General features: G+C 40.5%; 1 protein-coding gene across 2 annotated transcripts; it reads right to left on the minus strand.

Annotated features, from left to right (window-relative positions):
- Window positions 1-246: 246 nt before the first annotated feature.
- Window positions 247-2,620, minus strand: LOC134026739 (uncharacterized). 2 transcript variants are annotated; one of them, XM_062469671.1, is made up of 3 exons: window positions 2,444-2,620; window positions 745-1,062; window positions 247-650 (listed from the first exon to the last, which is right to left on the minus strand). In XM_062469671.1, the coding sequence occupies exons 1-3, from the start codon at window positions 2,532-2,534 to the stop codon at window positions 352-354; spliced, it is 708 nt and encodes a 235-aa protein (XP_062325655.1). In that variant the 5' UTR covers window positions 2,535-2,620; the 3' UTR covers window positions 247-351. The 2 variants fall into 2 exon arrangements, with proteins under 2 accessions (XP_062325655.1, XP_062325654.1); XM_062469670.1 differs by having other exon boundaries at window positions 745-1,065.
- Between the last annotated feature and the right edge of the window lie 19,360 nt (window positions 2,621-21,980).

Consider the following 21,980-nt stretch of genomic DNA (forward strand, 5'->3'; position numbering starts at 1 on the left):
ACATTACGAAACTAAAAGTAAAAAATAAACTACATAAAAAGTGCAATGTAAATGTAAGTGTAACAAGTTACAAAACTTTAAGAAACAAATGTGCAATCTAAATACATAAATAGAACAAAATAATTGTTCAAATGCAGCACAGAAAACTATGTACATAAGTTAAATAGAACAAAATAATTGTTCAAATGCAGCACAGAAAACTATGTACATAAGTTAAATAGAACAAAATAATTGTTCAAATGCAGCACAGAAAACTATGTACATAAGTTAAATGTTATATAAATGTTAAATGTAGAGCAATGCAAGTAAAAAAGGAGTGCAAAGTACAAACTATATATATACTGTATATAACTATATACATAAGGAGTCTATACCAGGGGTGGAGGAACTGGGTCTAGTCCAGGGGTGGAGGAACCGGTCACGCCGGTCACTCAACACCTGCACCAGCTGTCTCAGTGTACCAAGGCAGGATTGATGGAAGGCTGCAGTTTCAGCATTCTGCTCCCTCCTCAAGGCTGCTTCCATCTCCCTCGCTCGCACCGCATCATCGAAGGCCAACTGTAAGCTCCTCTCCTGCTGCTCCTCGTCTGCCTCCAGCATCTCCCTCAGGACAGCCAGACGCTCCTCCCCCAGAGGCTGTTCCCTCCTGCCTGGACAACCATTTGAGTTTCATTGCTTTTTAATTGATCTTAACTTATTGGAAGACGTAAAATTGTACTTTTCCAGTTGTTTTGTCATGCCTACCTGTGAACACATGCTGCGGTGTTGTGCTGGAGGTTGCCTGTGTCGGTGCCGATACTGGTTCCGGAGGAACCATGTCACGCGGGCCACTCAACACCTGCATAAGCTGTCTCAGTGTACCAAGGCAGGCCTGATGGAAGGCTGCAGTTTGAGCATTCTGCTCCCTCCTCAAGGCCGCTTCCATCTCCCTTGCTCGCACTGCATCATTGAAGGCCAACTGTAAATTCCTCTCCTTCTGAGGTGTAGTATTGGAGTCAGAGGTTGTCATTGCTGCTGGTACCAATGGGGTATCATCAGGGTCCTCCTTGCTTATCAAAACGTCTTCTTGGAAAGAAATATACCAGAAAGAAGTGTCTTGTTAATTACACTAATTACTTACATCCCATTTACTATACACAGTTCTCATCATCTCAAAGCCAACACATTTAGCATTCAGCCCACTTCAGATCACTGAAGGTGTGTTAAGTTCCCTCCTGCTTCAAACACTCCACAATCAATCCCCAAATCATCCCTTACTGTGGAAACTTCACACTGGACTTCAAACAACTTGTATTCTGTGACTCCACTTTTCCTCCAGACTCTGGGACCTTGATTTCCAAATGAAATGCAACATTTACTTTAATCTGAAAAGAGGACTTTGGACCACTGAGCAACATTCCAGTTATTTTTCTCCTTGGCCCAGGTAAGACACTTCTGACATTGTCTCTGGACAGGAACAGATTAGGCCTAAACAGACAGTTAGGACTGCTGAGGAAATCATTGGTGCAAACCTGCCCTCCATTCAGGAAATACAGTCAGAAAACGGGCAGGAAACCTCAGTGCACACCCATGGAACCCTGAACACAATCTGTTCAAAATTCTCCCCAGTACACCAAAACAACCTGACACAAGAACAGTTTCTTTCTACAGGCCATCACATAATCAGTTATACAGTGTCAATAACTTTGCAACGCCAAAACATCAAGTTACCTCTGGGCTTTAAATTCACTTTTATACTTGGTGGTACTGGAGCTCCCAACTTTAAAACGTTAAGAGCACCCACCAAATATCAAGGGAGCACCACAACTAAAATGTTATGTTAATTATAAGCTCCCTGTCATGTGACAACGGAGCGCAGTGACAAGGACTGACGGCTAATATTAACCTATTCAAAATCTGCATTAAAAGTTTAGAACGTAAAGATTAAGTTTAATTCAGGGCTCTCAAGTCTCACGCATTCCCCGTGAGATTTGCACATTTCAACCATTTCACACACTCTGCAACAACTTGTTTAAATTGGTCTTATGTAATATTCAAATTTTCTGAGATGCTGAAATTTGGGTTTTCATTAGCTGTAAGCCATAATCATCAAAATTTAAGGAAATAAATACTTGAAATGTTTCACTCTGTGTGTGTAATGCCTCTGTGTGAGTTTCACCTTTTGAATTTACTTACTGAAATAAACAAACTTTCCCATGATATTCTAATTTACTGAGATGCACCTGTACATTGTATAAAATAATCTACTCCATGTAAATACATTCATTCATTCATTCCATATGCATTTCCTTTGCACATGTGATTTGTTATGGTATTGTATATTTTATGTGTTTACTTCATTTGCTCAGCCTACTTGCTACTTGGTTATTTATACTTTGTCATGTTTTGTGAAAGTGAGAGCCATGTAAAAACCGAAGTCAAATGCCTTGTAGGCTGCACATACTTTGCCAATAAAGCTGATCCTGATTCTGATTCAGGGATTCGAGGTCGACCTTCCCTTTGCTCGCCGGTCTATGGCCGTAAATAGCTTCCATCTTTTCAAACCATTTCCAACTCTTCCTTCTCCAACTACTCCGGCGTCCATTGCGATTACTGATAGACTTATAGTCGCTTTTAAGTTTTTTTACTGATTATGTAAGGCCATCACATAATCAGTTATACAGTGTCAATAACTTTGCAACGCCAAAACATCAAGTTACCTCTGGGCTTTAAATTCACTTTTATACTTGGTGGTACTGGAGCTCCCAACTTTAAAACGTTAAGAGCACCCACCAAATATCAAGGGAGCACCACAACTAAAATGTTATGTTAATTATAAGCTCCCTGTCATGTGACAACGGAGCGCAGTGACAAGGACTGACGGCTAATATTAACCTATTCAAAATCTGCATTAAAAGTTTAGAACGTAAAGATTAAGTTTAATTCAGGGCTCTCAAGTCTCACGCATTCCCCGTGAGATTTGCACATTTCAACCATTTCACACACTCTGCAACAACTTGTTTAAATTGGTCTTATGTAATATTCAAATTTTCTGAGATGCTGAAATTTGGGTTTTCATTAGCTGTAAGCCATAATCATCAAAATTTAAGGAAATAAATACTTGAAATGTTTCACTCTGTGTGTGTAATGCCTCTGTGTGAGTTTCACCTTTTGAATTTACTTACTGAAATAAACAAACTTTCCCATGATATTCTAATTTACTGAGATGCACCTGTACATTGTATAAAATAATCTACTCCATGTAAATACATTCATTCATTCATTCCATATGCATTTCCTTTGCACATGTGATTTGTTATGGTATTGTATATTTTATGTGTTTACTTCATTTGCTCAGCCTACTTGCTACTTGGTTATTTATACTTTGTCATGTTTTGTGAAAGTGAGAGCCATGTAAAAACCGAAGTCAAATGCCTTGTAGGCTGCACATACTTTGCCAATAAAGCTGATCCTGATTCTGATTCAGGGATTCGAGGTCGACCTTCCCTTTGCTCGCCGGTCTATGGCCGTAAATAGCTTCCATCTTTTCAAACCATTTCCAACTCTTCCTTCTCCAACTACTCCGGCGTCCATTGCGATTACTGATAGACTTATAGTCGCTTTTAAGTTTTTTTAACTTTTCCCTACACTGTTTAAATGTCCTTTGGTAGCCGTGTGCGACCAACAGTTCAGAGACTTCCTGGTAGACCTTCTGGTTACGCGTTGCACCCTCCAGCTCTCGCTGGATCCTTTCGTCGGCTATCAAACAGAGGAACGTCCGCACCTCCCCAATTGACCACGGCATGGTTTTGAAGGTTGCCATTTAATCGATTAGTCCTGCGCATAAACAAAATTGCCTCCACAAAAGCAGCGTGCCTATTTAAAAATGTCGGGGTTGTGCAGAATGTTCTGTGTCGCTTAATGATTACGCAAATGACAATTTTCTCCAACCAATCGGTAGTCTGCACTGTTACCCAGCCACACAGTTTTTTTGGATAGCTTACACAGTAAAATTAAAAGTAGTACACTATTAGCAAAACTTTACACTCAAGAAGCAAAACATCAGCCCATATTTGCACAACTATAAGCACATTGTCAACCTCACACTTGTTGCAAAACTCTACACACAGTGATTTGCAAAACACTAAACACACTTAACATACATTACACACAAAAATCTATCATGAAGTCACTTCCTTGCAATACCAAAGCACTGACTGTCAAATTACCGCACCTTCCAACCAATTGGTTCAACACAGTCATCAGGTGTGCAAACACTTGTTTGCTTAATTGTAGACACACCAATCAGGTGTGTAAGCACTATAAAAAGCAGCAGGTGAGTTCATCGTTTTTCAAGCACAATGGAAAGAGTCAGAGAAAGAGTAAGACGGGGAGGAGAACGAGGAGGAGGACAAGGAGGAAGAAGGGGAGGAAGAAGGGGAGGAAGAAGGGGAGGAAGAAGGGGAGGAAGAAGGGGAGGAAGAAGGGGAGGAAGAAGGGGAGGAAGAGGAATCAACAGAGGAAGAGATGGAGGCCATGCTGGAGGTAGAGGAAGAGGAAGACAAGAAGGTGCTCAAAGAGGACCGAATCTGACAAATGAGATCCGCGCAACACTGGTTGACCACGTTGTCAACCATGGCCTGACGCTGAGGGAGGCTGGACTGCGAGTACAGCCAAATCTAAGCCGATACACAGTGGCAAGTGTGATAAGAACATAGGTATTGTAAAAATATCATCATATCAAACACATCTGCACGGTTTCAGTAACTGCTTACAGTACTGTATTCTATGCACTATCAGCACTTCTGTTACCTTTTCCTGTGAAATTACTGTACTATTGTATACTGTTTTTTTTCTACATAGGATTGAGGGTCAGGAACGACAAGGGGGAAGGCCTCCTATGTTCACAGAACAGCAAGAGAGGGCGCTAGTAAACATGGTTTTGGCCAACAATGCTATAACACTCAATCAGCTCCGAACTAACATTGTCAATGACCACGCCAGTTTCAACAATATCCATCAGGTCTCAACATCAACACTGGCACGCATCCTAAAAAAAAAACCATATTCAAATGAAGCAAATTTATCGAGTGCCTTTCGAGCGCAATTCCGAAAGGGTGAAACGACTGCTGCATGATTATGCAGAGGTATGTATTCACTTTAGCAGTGTGATCTTGCATACTGTCTCATAATCTTTTACTGTACTGTAATATGTATACTACATCTACACTGAACTACACAATTTTGCCTGACACTGTTCTTCAGAGAGTTTTACGAATGGATGGAGAGGAGATCCAGCATGAGTTCATTTACGTAGATGAGGCTGGGTTCAACCTGACGAGAGCACGAAGGAGGGGAAGAAACATCATTGGCCACAGGGCTATAGTCAATGTCCCAGGGCAACGTGGGGGTAATATAACACTCTGTGCAGCCATTACACAGAATGGGGTCCTCCACCGCCATGCCAATATGGGCCCTTACAACACAGCACTCCTACTTACATTCTTGGACCAATTGCACAACATAACCGCAGCAAATCAAATCGATCATATGCAATACATTGTTGTCTGGGACAATGTGTCTTTCCACCGCTCTGCTCTGGTTCAGAACTGGTTTCAGCAACATCCACATTTCACCGTCCTATATCTTCCACCATACTCTCCATTCCTCAACCCTATAGAAGAGTTTTTCTCGGCATGGCGGTGGAAGGTATATGATCTCCGTCTCCAGGCTGAGGTACCCCTCATCCAAGCCATGGAGGAGGCCTGTGACCAGATGGAGGTAGCAGCAATGCAAGGATGGATTCGTCATTCAAGACGTTTCTTTCCAAGGTGTCTTGCTAATGACAACATTGCCTGCGATGTTGATGAAATTCTCTGGCCAGATCCAGCTAGGCGAAGAGACAATGTCTAGTTTTGTTGTGTTTGTTTTTTACAGTAAACTTACAGTACAATACGTAAAGTGACATTTTGTTACAGTATTATGAATCTCCATGTCAACATTTTCGGCGTGTTGAGAAATAAATGAGTTTCTTCAGTCTGCAACATTGGTCTTGTGTAGTGTTTGGTGAATTTACATTATATTTGTACTTTGTTGATGGTAGCCTACTCTAATCATAGGGAAGTAGAAGTGCTAAAAGTGTTTTAGGTTTATCACAGAAGAGTGTAACTCGTGCAAACAGAGTATAGTAATGTGAAACGTGTGTTTCATATGGTAACAAAGTGTGGTTTTTAAACAAAAGTGTATAGTTTTTACAAGTGTTTAATTATGCAAAGGATCTGTAGTGTTTTGCTAATTGGGTGTGTGGTTGTGCTAATTGTGTGTAGTGTTTTGAAAACACGGGCCCTGTTTTGAAAATCGTGCTTAAGCAATCCAAAAAAACTGTAATAGTCTAAAAGATTGTAATTAGACATCGATATAAATAGCTATTTTTGAGGTGCCCCTAAATTAAACTATCCTTCATATCTTTTGGGATTGTCCTTATACTCAATTCTTTTTTTGTAAGTTTATTAACCCAAACTTACTTTTGGGTTTCTCATTGTTGTTTAGGGATTTGTTGTTAGGTTTTACAGTTTTTTTCAAATGCTTACACTTTTTTTTAACTTGTCCTCTTTTTTTCAAAACTTAACACACACATCCAAGAATTGCACACACAAAATGCAAAATGCCTCGCTGCTCTTGCAAAATGAAGCACTGCATTCAAAATATCACAAAAGCAAACATTTGTCTCATATTGCAAACACTTTTACCATGATATTACATTTTTGGATATATCATATACACACAGTTATTCAAAACCTAAAGCTCTTCTTTCATGGGCTCCTATGTACATTTCTGTACAAGATTGAAAGTAAATGGCAGAGATTATGAAAAATTCATGGTAAACACGAAAACAAGATTGAAACTAAATATATTTTTTTACTGTAAGCATTTGTGGTTGTGAATACAGTATTACACAGTACGAAAGAAAGAGTGTAGTAGGACAGAAACCAAACCTCATTTTGAAAAAGGTGATTACGGAATGGTGTTTGTGTGCCATGAACTGTAGCATACAATAATATATACTATTTTCTACGATATTGTTAGAATGTCTTCTTACAGTCACTGTACTGTTGCACGGTATGATACAGTAATCCAACAGACTGTGACCAATCATGCACTGCAGTCAATAGGTGCATGGGTGCTAAAATATATGTTTGTGTATAGTATACCGTGTGTTGTGCTGAAACAGCTCTTATGTGTACATTAGAACATGTGTACATTACAGTAGATTGTTACATACCTGTTATCATTTCTACAGTAAAGGTTCAAGTTATACCCACCACTGTAAATCGGCCTATTCTAAAGCTATGATTGGTTGGTGTTGAGTAAAGCAATGAGTGTTTGCACATGTGAAGAGTTAGTGTGAGGCACTGATGAATTAGTGTGTCATTTTGATTGGTTGTGTTTGAAAAAGGAAATCAAGATGCTTCCTGTTAGAATTTTGTGTGTTACGTGGATAATTGTGTGTTGTGTTTTGCAAAAAGTGTTTTATGAAATTGAAAACTGAGTCAAAGGCCCAAAATGTGCATATGGTTTTGTAAATTTGAGGTGTGGTTCTGGTGTTTGAGTGTCAGGTTTCAGAAATTGTGTGAAAAGTAAGGATTTTGTGTGTAAGCAGTTGAAAAAAACTGTAATAGCATTAACATTGCAAAAAAAGAATGAGTATTTTATTGTAAATTTGTTATTACTTGCTGAATAAATTTCAGCTATTGTGTCAATTGTAGGCTACTACCGTGTTTTGTGGGGTGTTCTTAATGGAATCAGGGAAGGAGAGAGAATCGATCGGGAACATTTTTATTATTGTAATTTTAAATGGTTTGTCAGACTACTTGATACAGTGCAGACACAGTCCTTAGTGAAGCTTGAGTGGCAACCGGAAGGGAGACTGGTCTTCATGCAGACTTCATAATGGTCTGATAGGGCCTAAGTGTGTATGTTTATGAATATCCCCTCTGTTGCCATACGACCAGTTGACTTCATTAAAATTGCATTAAAAAAAATATTTACTTCTTTCCAGAAATTATTTTGTGATTATTGCCAGCATACACCCCTTCCTCAGGCTCCTCTCAATTTTGTGATCATGTTATTCTATCAGGAACCAGAAGAGGGCAGCATGCTTTAGGTAATTGTATCACCTCGCAGCCTCTGCACTGAGTTCGCACCATCCGGAAATACCAACATAACAGAAATATCTTCAAAAGATGATTGACAAAAACAAAACACATTTGTGTACCTGTCTTTTTCACATTGATTATGAGAATTGTGTACATCTTATTGTTGCTCAGGTGGGGATGATTGATATTGTTGTCTCCCACTAATTTCCATAAAAATGTTCTAACTGCCTCACACTGAGGCAGAGAACAATATCAGAGCCAGGTGAGTGAGTTAGAGGTTGTTGAGTGGAAAGCGGTACAGCGTGGGAGTGTAGAGGCTAGGAGGTAGTCTTAGTGACCCCTCTTGTTCTGCCGTTCTATCTCTCTTTCTCTGTCTCTCTTTCCCTCTCTAATTCTTTTCCTATCTGTCCCCTCTCTTTCTCTCTCTCCCTCCCACTTCATCCTCTCTCCTTTTTCTACCCCCTCATCCAGTATAATTTGTGAAGAGGCCTTTTTTAGATTCACGCTGCACCATTCTGCCGGGTGCTAATGTGAAAGGCAGGCTTTTATTTTCCTCTCAAGAAGGCAGCTAAACATTGGGTAGGTGTTCAGTTTTATCATTATGCCCCCTGAAGCCATCATAGGTAAACGTTTCACGACGTGAGGACCGAGGAGGAACTTAAAAAAAAAAAGAGCAGGTGAACAAGACCAGTCACACCTGAGATGTTCGACATAATTACAGATGAGAAACAGTTGGCACAGTAGACCAACAAACTCTGGTGCCATTAGGATGTTTCTGATTGTGGCCTAGGTCGAGGGCGCCAACCCAGACCTACTCACACATTAACTTTCACCTACTACAGATATCACCACCCCCCCACCCCCATCCAACGCCTTCACCTGCTTCTTTCCCCAGGGTGGCTGGCGGGTCTGTGTCCAGCGCCTACCATGGCTGCAGGTCCAGATGCTGCTTGTCTACCCCCCCCCCCTTTCCCCGTTGCAAGTCACGTGTTTTTGTAAATGTTGTTGGGCTTATGTGCTGAGGTTTTTGCCTGTTCCCACACTGTACTCCTCTAGGAGCATTGTCTGGGGTTGCCTTTTTCTCTCCTCCGCTCTCCTCATGTTATGCTGTAACTTTCTAGTTAGCGCCGAAAATGGCTGCCTAGGTAGGCTCTCCTGCCAAAGTAAATTCCTTGTTTGTGCAAACTTTCATGGCGAATAAACACCAATTCTGATTCTGAATCACCTGGAGGATTTAGTCTGATGTTGCTGTGTTTATTTCACATACTCTTCATCAGGGCGGCCCAACCCTATTCTGGACAAAATGTCAGCCTTCTGGACACTGGCCATTCATTTGATGTTGTACCTGGACAAGAAGTATCTGCTCTCTTATCAGTTGATATTCATTTAATATTGCATCTTGACAAAATGTCAAACTTTTGGACCTGGCCCATTCTTTTGATACTGCATCTGGACAAAATGTCAGCCTTCTGGACACTGCCCATTTACATTTACATTACATTTAGTCATTTAACAGACGCTCTTATCCAGAGCGACTTACAGTAAGTACAGGGACATTCCCCCCAAGGCAAGTAGGTTGAAGTGCCTTGCCCAAGGACACAACGTCATTTGGCACTGCCGGGAATCGAACTGGCAACCTTCAGATAACTAGCCCATTTATTTTATATTGCATCTTGACAAAATGTTAGCCTTCTGGACACTGCCCATTCATGTTATATTACATCTGGACAAAATGTCAGCCTTCTGGACACTGCCCATTATTTTTCTATTGCATCTTGACAAAATCTCAGCCTTCAGTACAGGCCCGTTTCCTGAAGAGCTTCCTTCCTACACGTGTACACTCCAAACCTGCCCCTGGAGAGATACCCCACTGTAGGTTTACACTCCAACTCTGCTCCTGAAGAGATACCCTCCTTGAGGTTTACACTCCATACCTTTTCCTGGAGAAATATCCTAGATAGGACAACACCACCAAAGAGAAATCTACAAAATTATTATTTTGACCGAAATAATGACAGGACATGTAGAGGAGAGAGTGAGGGAAGGACATGCATGGCTGGAATTGAACCCCTGTAGTACACATTGAGCCACCGAGGTAACCCAATGACATTATCTTTTTTGGCATTGTTTCCATTGCATTCATAACATGACAATCATTGTCATAACCCCAGACACATCGGAAAATAACTTTTTTGATTTTTTCTGTTTTAATCCTTTAGTTTTTTTGTTGTGATTGAACTTGAAGCTAAATATTCTGAGCATTACGGTACGTTTTCGCTTCCATTTCACCAATCTTTCTCCAATAGTTTCGGGCCCGGAGTTTTCGATGCCATGGTGACAACATGTTCACTCCTGGGTGAGTCAGCTAATCACGAAGCCTCCTTGAACCAGAAACTGATTTCAAAAGTAGCTTCAGGGGGAAACTATGATAGGTGATCAGTCTTTTCTACCCCTGCTTCCCCCGACACATGCACCCATATACAGTACGCGTATGCCTGCTACACACACACACTAGCTTTTTGTGTGTCATTATGGAAGTCAGTGTCGTGTGGGATGGAGAGCAGGAGGGATGAGGTCTCCGCAGAAAACCAACAATGCCTTATTGCTTTCTCTCAGATCTGTCTCATTTTACATTTGAATCTAATTTGTGATTTTTTGTAAGCAGATTACAAAATGATTTGCTGTGCTTAATGACCTTTGAAAGGAGAGGCGATGGGCTTTGTGTTAAAAATCCCCCTTTCACACACACACAAACGCACACACCCCAGGCCCCACCCCACACCCCCATTATAATACCTCCCACCCTAGCTGCCCCCCCTCCCTCCCTCCCTCCACTACCACCACCCCTCTCCCACATCATAAGCCCCATACCCCACCCCCAGTCAACACCAGGATATGAAACTCCACAGAAATGCCTGTCCTCATCTCATTGGTGGAGTCAGCAGAGAAACGTGTGTGTAGCTTTCTTTCGTCTCCAAGAGTGGTGTCAAGCGTTTGGAAGCCTCTGGCTCATTGATTAATGTCTCTCCCTCCCTCCCTCCCCCTCCCTCCCTCCCTCCCTCCCTCCCCCTCCCTCTCTCCGTCCCTCCCTCCCTCTCTCTTTCTCTCTATCTATCTCTATCTCCCCTCGTCTCTCTCCCTCTTTCTCACCATCTCTCTCTCTTTCTCCCTCCCTCCCTCTTTCTTCCTTCCACAGAGCCAGCTGTATGAATACACTGCAGGACCTTTCATTTGTGTTCCCTGCCTGTCGCCGAGACGGACACAGCTGCAGAGCTGCTGCTCAGCCTCTGCTACAGTGAGGTGGTCCCTGTGTTTCAATGTGCATTTCAATGAAGAGGCTTTCAGGTGGAGCCCCTCCATCACACCACACACGCAATTAGGAGTAATTATGCGTACAGCTGCCGTTGTATCCTAACACTGTCCTTTGCTGAATCAACCAATACCATAAAGTTAATTACATCATCTGTAATGGTGATTACACTGACGAATAATTAAATAACTGAATGCTTAGTGTTACATGTGCCCTTTTGACCCTTGGCCTGGTCTCCTCCCCCTTATCTGGTGTGTTATGTAATGACTGCAGATTAATGTGTGACAGTGATCGATCGTTGACCATTGGAACGCACGGTGGTCATATAACAGTAGAAAGCAGAGTCTTGAATGTGATGTATGACTGGAGACGGGGGTTTAGCGGACCGTGTCAACTGATCTGCTGCCCATTCCTCCGTGTTCCTGGTGAGGAATGTTGTTGGGCGTGTTTTTGATCTTCCGATATTCTGAGGTGTAGAAAAGATAGATCAAGATATGTAATTAAATGAATCTGTCCTCTATTGACATGTTCCTGAAATGTGTTTTGTGTTTCGTCTCACGAGAAGGTCTCAGAATTCAGGGCTAGTCTTCTGAGACCTGAAGCTTCAACTTCTTGAATGTCATATGATATAACAATTATATAATAAATAGTTATTAATATATTATATATATATTTACATCCTGTTTTTTTAAGTCCTTTCTGTGATGTTTCAATATAATCATCATTGGTGGCAGTGAATGAAGGTACAAATATATGTATTGCACTATACTGTGCTGCATAGACTCCCATGGCAGAAGTCAAGAAGAAGTGTTACAAGCGTCCAGCTGAATCACTTGCGGAGTCAGGATTTTAGTTGGAGAGTCGTTTGGGGAGTCGTTTTTAATTGTGCTGAGCTCACTCTCTGTGTTCTTTATGGGTAGATTACTTTCTGTGTTGTAGCGGGGTTTGCTCGTTTAAGATAGAAATATATATCTTATATATAAATAACAATTTATATAAAGTATCTTGGGAGCACCATCTTAGAAGTTGTTTAAAGGGGCTAACGAAACCTTGTTTAATAGGCTTCGTAATAATAAATCTAATCTTAAGTAATGAATTATATGATAGTAGAGCAGATCAGATAACATGAGGGATAATGCGAGTATTATACACAATGATTTATTTAAGAAAATGTAATTATATAATGAACAATACCAGAGAAGTTATGGGTTAGTCTTGGGTTTGAATAGTACAATGATACACAAGGAATTTGTGAAGAGCGCGTGGGTAGGGGGAAGGGAGAGAGAGATAGGCCTTGTGTGGGTAGGGGGAAGGGAGAGAGAGATAGGCCTCGATGCAAACAATGGTGGACAATGTCGCGGTAATGGTATTCCTAACTCTTGTCAAGGGTAGGAGAAGGGTGTGAATGGTACCGTGGTTTATCTGTTGGCTCTGCGTTAGTGTTCTCTACGGGTAGATTTCTCTCTGTGTTCTCTATTGGTAGATTACAAACCATATGGTGTTTTAGTCTTCATTAACACAGACTTAATCCCTGCACTGACCAAAAGGTTAGTGTCCAGTAGTGAATCCAGTGAATGTCTTTCTTAGAAATATAGAAATAGCATCTCTGAAGGTTATCTAAAGCAGGCTGGATTATTTGGTTCTGTGTGTTCCCTCTTTTGATTTGAATTTGAATGTTGAGCAGAGATCTTCAAAAATCAGGTCACTAATATTCAAATGAGTTCGACAGGAGCTTCTGATTCATGTGTGGATTTGTGCTTACATCTGTGGAGAGTGAGAATACTACAGATTCAGCGTATGGGCTAGTATCTTACAGTGTGGAGAGTGAGAATACTACAGATTCAGAGTATGAGCTAGTATCTTACAGTGTGGAGAGTGAGAAAGCTATATATACAGAGTATGGTCTTGTACCTTAGTGTATAAAGCAAGGATACTACTTAGACACACAGTATAGTCTAGTGTGTGGAGTGACTTCACAGATACAGTACCGTGCATACGTGTGTGGAGTGATCACACAATCATTGAAGTGTGTTTTGTAAACATGCCGGCCTGTGTGTCTGGTTGACGAAGTGGAGCAGAGAGAACCATGGGGATTCTGTCTGATGGGGAATATTCTTCACTAATAGTATGAGACCATGGAGGGATCTCTCCCTTCCTCCTTCCCACTCCCTCTACCTTCTCTGTCTCTTTTTCTCTGTGTCTCTCTGTGTTTCTCTCTCTCTCTCTCTCTCTCGCTCTCCCTTCCTCCCTCACTCCTTCTGAAAACAAACGATAAATGTGTCAGACCACAGCAGGGGAAAGAACACTCCTCTGGTCCTCTAATTGGATTTGCACGTGTGTAAGAAGGCCTGGATTCTCTCCACAATAGGCAGGCTTCCGATCGTCCCACGCAACCCATGCTTTTGTCTTACTTTCTATTTCTTGGTCCTTACTTCCACACCACAGTGGAGACATGCTCAAAGCTCTTATGCTCATTATGATAATTAGAGGATGTGAAATGGACAGCGGGTTAATCCATCGTGAGAAAGAAGAGACCCGACTGGATGGAGACAGGATTCTTTGTCATTACATAACATTTGACCATTCTGTTGTACTACAGTTTTTTTCAAATGCTTACACACATTTTTTTTACTTGTCCTCTTCTTTTCAAAACTTAACACACAAATCCAACAATTGCACACACAAAATGCAAAATGCCTCGCTTCTCTTGCAAAATGAAGCGCTGCAATCAAAATATCACAAACACGTCTCAAAAGCACACATTTGTCTCATGTTGCAAACACTTTTGCCATTATATTACATTTTTGGATATATCATATACACACAGTCATTCAAAACCTAAAGCTCTTCTTTCATGAGCTCCTTTGTACATTTCTGTACAAGATTGAAAGTAAATGGCAGAGATGATGAACAATTCATGGTAAACACGAAAACAAGATTGAAACCAAACTTATTTTTTTACCATAACCATTTGTGGTTAAAGAATAAAGAATGTAGTAGGACAGAAACCAAACCTAATTTTTAGGTGATTACGGAATGGTGTGTCTGTGTGTGCCATGAACTGTAGCATACAGTAATATATATTATTTTCTACAATATTGTCAGAATGTCTTCTTACAGTCACTGTACTGTTGCACTGTATGATACAGCAATCCACCAGACTGTGACCAATCATGCAGTGCACTGCAGTCAATGGATGCATGGGTGCTAAAATATATGTTTGTGTATAGTATACCATGTGTTGTGCTGAAACAGCTATTATGTGTACATTAGAACATGTGTATATTACAGTAGATTGTTACATACCTGTTATCTATTCTACAGTAAAGGTTCAAATTATACCCACCACTGTAAATTGACTCAAATTAGGCTATTTATAGGCCTATTCTAAAGCCATGATTGGTTGGTGTTGAGTAAAGCAATGAGTGTTTGCACATGTGAGGAGTTAGTGTAAGGCACTGATGAATTAGTATGGCATTTTGATTGGTTGTGTTTTAAAAAGGAAATCAAGATGCTTCCCGTTGGAATTGTGTGTGTTACCTGGAGAATTGTGTGTTGTGTTTTGAAAAAGTGTTTTATGAAATTGAAAACTGAGTCAAAGGCCCAAAATGTGCGTATGGTTTTGCAGATTTGAGGTGTGGTTCTGGTGTTTGAGTGTCAGGTTTCAGAAATTGTGTAAAAAGTAAGGAATTTGTGTGTAAGCAGTTGAAAAAAACTGTAAGCAAAACTAATAGAAACCAACAGCCAACATAGAGAGTAGCTGGAGATGTACACAATACAGATCATACCCATATAATATCTCTTCATTGACACACAGTTCACTCACTGCTTAAACACTACCCCCTTAATTTCAACAAATGTGTTAATGGAGGCAAACCCATGTCATCACTACGCTACCAGAAACCCAAAAGTTTCTATCCATATCCTGTTTTCCATAGAGTGTGTAATAGAATTTTAGGATGTATGTACAATGAATGTGTTTTAATAGTGGTTGAACTGTAAGCTCCTTTGTTCATTGTTAAGGAACGTCCTGAGACGTTGAGTTAGATCAAGAGGGGGTGAAGGATTTAGAGGAATGTCTGTTTGACCTCGGGCTTCTGAACCACCCTGTGGGACAGTAGACCCTGGCGGTTGGGTTGAGCATCTTATACAGCCTTCTATCTAAGATTCTTGATACAATCTATATTTAGGACCTAAGGGGAAGTTCTTGAAAGGGTCAGTTGGAAACATACAGTAAGGTGCTAATGAAGCAGCTGTTGAGACCTTTTGCTCTTGAGAGTAGCTTTGTACTTTACAATCCATTGTGGATAAGAGTGAGTTCATTGTTTGTATTTACAGTTTTTCTCGATTTGTTACACACATTTTCTGAATGCCTACCTCATACTCTCAGAACTCTACACACAAATCAAAAAAACACACACACACAATGGGCAAAACCCCTCACTTCTCCTGCAAAATTAAACTTAACATTCAAAACAATGTTATTTAATCTCAAAATTGTATTTTGTTTTCAAATGACAAACACAAACCATCATATGAATAGACATTTATAAGAACCATTTGAACACTGATGTGCTCAATGTAAAACACTATGATGAATGGAAAACACTTCTTCTTCATTCATCATAGTGAGTTAGGCCTTTTTTTGTTCAGTGTTACACTTACTACAGACAGCACATACATAAGTGTGTTGTAAAATATTTGAGAATATTGTTTTTATACTCAGAACACAGAAATACACGGTAACAAATATATTTTACGTATTTTTCCCAGAAAAACAATGTACACAGTGTACATCCCAACCAACACAAAGTTGCACATACAGTGGTCTACATACAAAACAACATAATAATTTACTGTATAGTGTATACAGTTACATTATTATTATTTTTCTTTGTATTTGCCGTAATGTTATGGCGTTATTTTCTAGGACCATGTTCATGATTTCAGTTTCCTGTTCAGGAGACAGAAGACGTTCCCGACCACCTTGTGTTGGTAATCTTTCAGTTCTGCCAAACAAATAGTAAAATACTGTAAATACTGTGTAGGAATACAAAGTAGGAATACATTTTCCAAATACTTGAAACATACTTTATTTTTACAGTCCTACAGAACAGTCCAGTCCACAGGCAATACTGTACTACTGTACTCATTGAGTACTGTATTGATATGCAGTAGGCCTACTGCAATTTTATAGTGAGAATAGATTTCTTACCTATTCTCATTTCGGAAAGTCCGGATGATGGATGCTACAGTGTACCTGCTCAAATTTGGCTGTACTCTTTGCCCAGCCTCCCTCATTGTTAGCCCATGGTTGACCACATGGTCAACCAAAGCGGCTCGGACCTCATCAGAGATTATGGTCCTTGGTCATCCTCGTCCTCCCCGTCCTCCTCCTCTTACTCTCACTCCTCTGCCTCTGCCTCTGTTTCCAATGTTGGCATCCATTGCTCCAAAACAGAAGAGGTCACCTGTTGCCCTTTTATGCTAAAGCTCTGATTGCTAATTGTAAAACTGTGTGACAGGTGTTTGTCCATGCGATGAGTCAGTGTAGGTATTTGAATGGCAGTGTGTTCCTTGTGAAAACAAAAGATTTTCTTCATGAAAATTGTGCCAAATGCAGAGAATTGTGTGTAGTGTTTTGAAAAAAGTGTGTTTTAGAACTGCAATTTGAGTGTAAAGCAGGAATTGTGCTTGAAGTTTAGCAGAATTGGTTCATGGGGTTGGTGCATGAGTTACATGTTGTGGTCATTGTGTCTCAAGTACCAGTATTTGTGTGTAAACAATTGAGAAAAACTGTAATCATCAGTTGTTTAGAATGACCAGATGTGTGAGTCTATATGAGATTGGGTGTGTATTCAAGTCCTTATAACTCGACTGAACGACGTTACGTCCTCCGGTAGATCGATCACAGAGCGCTCTGTTAGGTAATGTACTGTACAGAATAAATCATTTGTATTACAGTTTTTCACAATTGTTAACACACGTTTCTCAAAACAATAACGGCTTTCTCAAAACTGCACACACAAAATTGAAAACCTCACACACAAAACGCTAAACCTGACACTCCCTTTGCAAGATGACTCTTTGCCATCAAATCTCTTACCTGTTCACAAAATGGAACTTGTGTTCTCATTTGGTACACACAGCCATATTTTCAAATGACACATACATACCATTCATAACAGTACACACAACTAAGCATTTGCAGCACACTGTAGTGCAAAATATAAAACACAATTATAGAAATGGAACACACCATATGAATGACAATGACTCTGGAGAATGAGCCATTTCTCCTTTTGCAAAATGTCTTAGTGTAGGCCTACTTTTTTCATAGTCAAACATAAAACAGCACACAAATATGCAGCAAAAAAAGTTTTATTTCGGTACACACAGAGAACAGGCTGACGGTCTGGACGTTCCTGAATGTAGCATGGTCAGCCAGGATCCTAGTTTGTATTTGTTGGAGTGTGATAGTGTTGTTCTCACGAACCATATTTACAATTTCAGTCTCCTGTTCGGCTGTGGAAGTGTGTGTTCTTCCTCCACGGTGTGGTTCTCTTTCAGTCCTGCAAAATACAAATACTGTGAGCACACTGTATTCTATTGATATGCAGTATTACAGTACACAAGGCAAATAGATTTCGTACCTGTTCTCCATCCTGAAGTTTCTAATGATGGCAGCAACTGTGAAGCGGCTGAGATTTGGTTGGACCCTCTGGCCAGCCTCCCTCATGCTCAAACTAACCATGGTTGAGCACATGGTTTACCACAGTGGCCTGAATCTCATTCGAGGGGACCATTCTCCTTCTTTCTCCTCCTCCTCCTTCTTCTTCTCCTTGTCCTTCTCCTCCTCTACCTTGTCCTCCTCCTCATCCTTGTCCTCCTCCTACTCTTCCTCCTCCTCTTCCTTCTCTCTGTCCTCCTACTCCTCCTCCCCCTTGTCCCCCTCCTTCTTGTCCTCTTCTTCCTCCTCCTCCTCTCACTCTTACCCCTCTCCTTCTCTGGTTGTCAATATGTTCTAAGTTCTCCATTGTTCACCAAACAAAACAGAGGCCCAAGGCCCTTTTTATGCCGCAGTCCTGATTGCAAATTGCTCACCAGACCTGAGTGTTTAGAGATTTGAATAGTTCTGTGTTGTATGTTGATGCTTTGAGACTTTACTTGAGAAGTGTGTGCAACAACTGAACATTGTGTGTAATGTTTTGACAACAAGGTGATGTGTAATTGACATCGGTGTGTAAACAAGGAAAGTCAGAGTCTAATGCAGATAAGGGAGTGTGAAGTAGTGCCAAATTGGGTTGAGCAATTGGTACATGAAGTGAAGGTTGTGAAAAATTTGCCAAATCTTTGCTTTTTGTGTGTTAACAATTGTGAAAAACGTTAATCCGGCATCCTGACTATTCAAGTACACAGTGTCTTCAGAATTTCCTTGACCAGTGACAGCTAGGCAGATGGACGTCCAGAACTCCACAACACTCAAAACCATCCTCTGTTCCGTACAGTTAGCAGGAAGCAATCGCGTAACGCAGAGCACAAAGTGGAGACAGTGGGTGACAGTCATCAAAGTAACAGTTAGAACCTCTAAGGACGTCATTAACGGTCACCCACGCATGTTTCTCGTGATGCTTCCTGGCGGAATGGCAAAGGCTGTTGCCAGTTTCGAAGGTGAATGCTGTAGGTGCTAACCATGTGTGACGAGGAACATTGAAGAAAACGCCACGTCTATAATTGCTGTTTCAATTATCTCATTTGCCGTTAATGACATAGCTGATGAGCTGACTTGTGAAACATACAGATGACTGATCATCTGCTGTGTCACTAACAAACTAAAAGAACATTCTCTTTCAAGAAAATATATGTATACAAATCTGTGTTTTCATACACATCTATTATCTTGTATTTATTTAGTGAAAACCACTCCAAAATAAACAAAACACAGAAAGCTAGTTTATTTTTAGGGATGTGTTGATCACACACATTATTGCATAGCTCACTGTCAGCTTTCCAATGGTCTCAAGCATAGATTTAGGTGCCAGATGCCCCAACATTCTGTCAGGAAAATTTACGGAATTGGATAGCCATTGATTTTGTTTCAGGCAAGTCGACACCCCTTGTTCAAGACAAGATCAGCTCCTTGTTTGTGAGACAGTATACATGTGTCTCTTTAACCCAGGTCCTCTTACTATAACACTGCAAACAAAGATATATCAGTCTACTGTACTTCAAACGTAATCTTCTTTAATGAGAGCGCTGTCCGTTTCCTGCTCTCTACAGTGCACACAGACGACATGTCGGCTGAAGGAGTTTATGTAAGATAGTCACCCTACCCCCAGGTTCTCCGAGTATGCCCATGTATGTACAGTCAGTGATTCAGGGATTTATGACGCTCTCATACGCTCTGTCTTTCAGATGTCTGAAAAAGAGGGGATGTCGGAAGCAGCCAGTGGGAGGAGTGGAAGAACAGCTTGAATGGGTGAAGGTGGGTAGCACACAATCACTCGTAGACACACGCAGTCGCTCCAAAAAATGTATGTTTGATGATTGTAACGTAGGCCTAAGGGCCATGTGCTTTCAAACAAAATGGTTGGCAAATCCCCATCCCAATACAAAAATAAACCCTGTTGGGTTTTTTTAACATTTCTACGTAGGTTTTGGGATCTTCTTAGCTCATCATGTTTTATGTAACCATTGTCAAACACATCTTGCGGTGAGGACACAATCTTCAGAGTGTCTACAGGGTAAAGGACATGACACAATTATAGAAATGCTTGCCTCTTGCCTCTCGCGTGTTATGTGTAACAGAGGCTGTGAGCCATTCATTCCTACAATGCAGTATCATTTAGTTGTAACACACAAAATTCTAACAGGAAGCATCTTGATTTCCTTTTTCAAACACAACCAATCAAAATGCCACACTAATTCATCAGTGCCTCACACTAACTCCTCACATGTGCAAAAACTCATTGCTTTCCTCAACACCAACCAATCATGGCTTTAGAATAGGCCTATAAATAGCCTAATTTGAGTCAAGTGGTGGGTATAATTTGAACCTTTACTGTAGAAATTATAACAGGTATGTAACAATCTACTGTTATGTACACATGTTCTAATGTACACATACAGTAATAGCTGTTTCAGCACAACACACGGTATACTATACACAAACATATATTTTAGCACCCATGCACCTATTGACTGCAGTGCACTGCATGATTGGTCACAGTCTGGTGGATTACTGTATCATACCGTGCAACAGTACAGTGACTGTAAGAAGACATTCTGACAATATTGTAGAAAATAGTATATATTACTGTATGCTACAGTTCATGGGACACACACACCATTCCATAATCACCTTTTTCAAAATTAGGTTTGGTTTATGTCCTACTACACTCTTTGTTTCGTACTGTGTAATACTGTATTCACAACCACAAATGCTTACAGTAAAAAATAAAGTTTGCTTTCAATCTTGTTTTCGTGTTTACCATGAATTTTTCAACATGTCTGCCATTACAGAAATGTACATAGGAGCTCATGAAAGAGGAGTTTTAGGTTTTGAATAACTGTGTGTATATGATATATCCCAAAATTTAATATTATGGCAAAGGTGTTTGCAACGTTAGACAAATGTTTGCTTTTGAAACGTGTTTGTGATATTTTGAATGCAGTGCTTCATTTAGCAAGAGATGCGAGGCATTTTGCATTTTGTGTGTGCAATTCTTGGATTTGTGTGTAAAGTGGGGAGTCAGATGGCTGAGTGGTTAGGGAATCGGGCTAGTAATCAGAAGGTTGCTAGTTCGATTCCCGGCTATGCCAACCAAAATGACATTGTGTCCTTGGGCAAGGCACTTCACCCTACTTGCCTCGGGGAGAATGTCCCTGTACTTACTGTAAGTCGCTCTGGATAAGAGCGTCTACTAAATGACTAAATGTAAATGTAAATTTTTGAAAAAAATAGGAAAAGTAAAAGAAATGTGTGTAAGCAGTTGAAAAGAACTGTAATCAGCTTTTTCAAAATTTGGGAAAAAAGCTGGTTTCTTTTGTTTTTTGTTTTCTGTCCTACTACACAATGTATATATTTTCTTTCGTACTGTGTAATACTGTATTCATAACCACAAATGCCATAGAGATAGTGTGTGTTATAGGAAGTGTATTTGCGTATCCATGTTTTAGAGTTTCCCTCAATTCCCCAGAATGTGTAGGACCATGGAGTGAGTGGGAGGTCTAACATTAAACTTTAAAATGTGTTCATCTCTAGGCCTTCAATGTCACAGAAACCCATAAAAGGGGAACTTTGGAACAGACTTGGCTGCTTTGGCCCAGTTAACACTTCTATTCTTGTATACTTCTCTGAATGGCTTTGAAGAACCCTTCTCTTGCCTTAAAGGTGCAGAGGCATCAACCCCAGCAGTGTTTTGAAGCCCAGGTCTGGTCTACAGTCTTTTAAAGTTACGTAAAAAAGTCTAACCTAAAAGATGAATTACAGTGACACTACGCCAGACCATTTCACATTAAAGGATTGTGAAAAG

Source organism: Osmerus eperlanus, chromosome 9 (assembly GCF_963692335.1).
Source record: "Osmerus eperlanus chromosome 9, fOsmEpe2.1, whole genome shotgun sequence".
In the NCBI taxonomy this organism is placed as follows: domain Eukaryota; kingdom Metazoa; phylum Chordata; class Actinopteri; order Osmeriformes; family Osmeridae; genus Osmerus; species Osmerus eperlanus.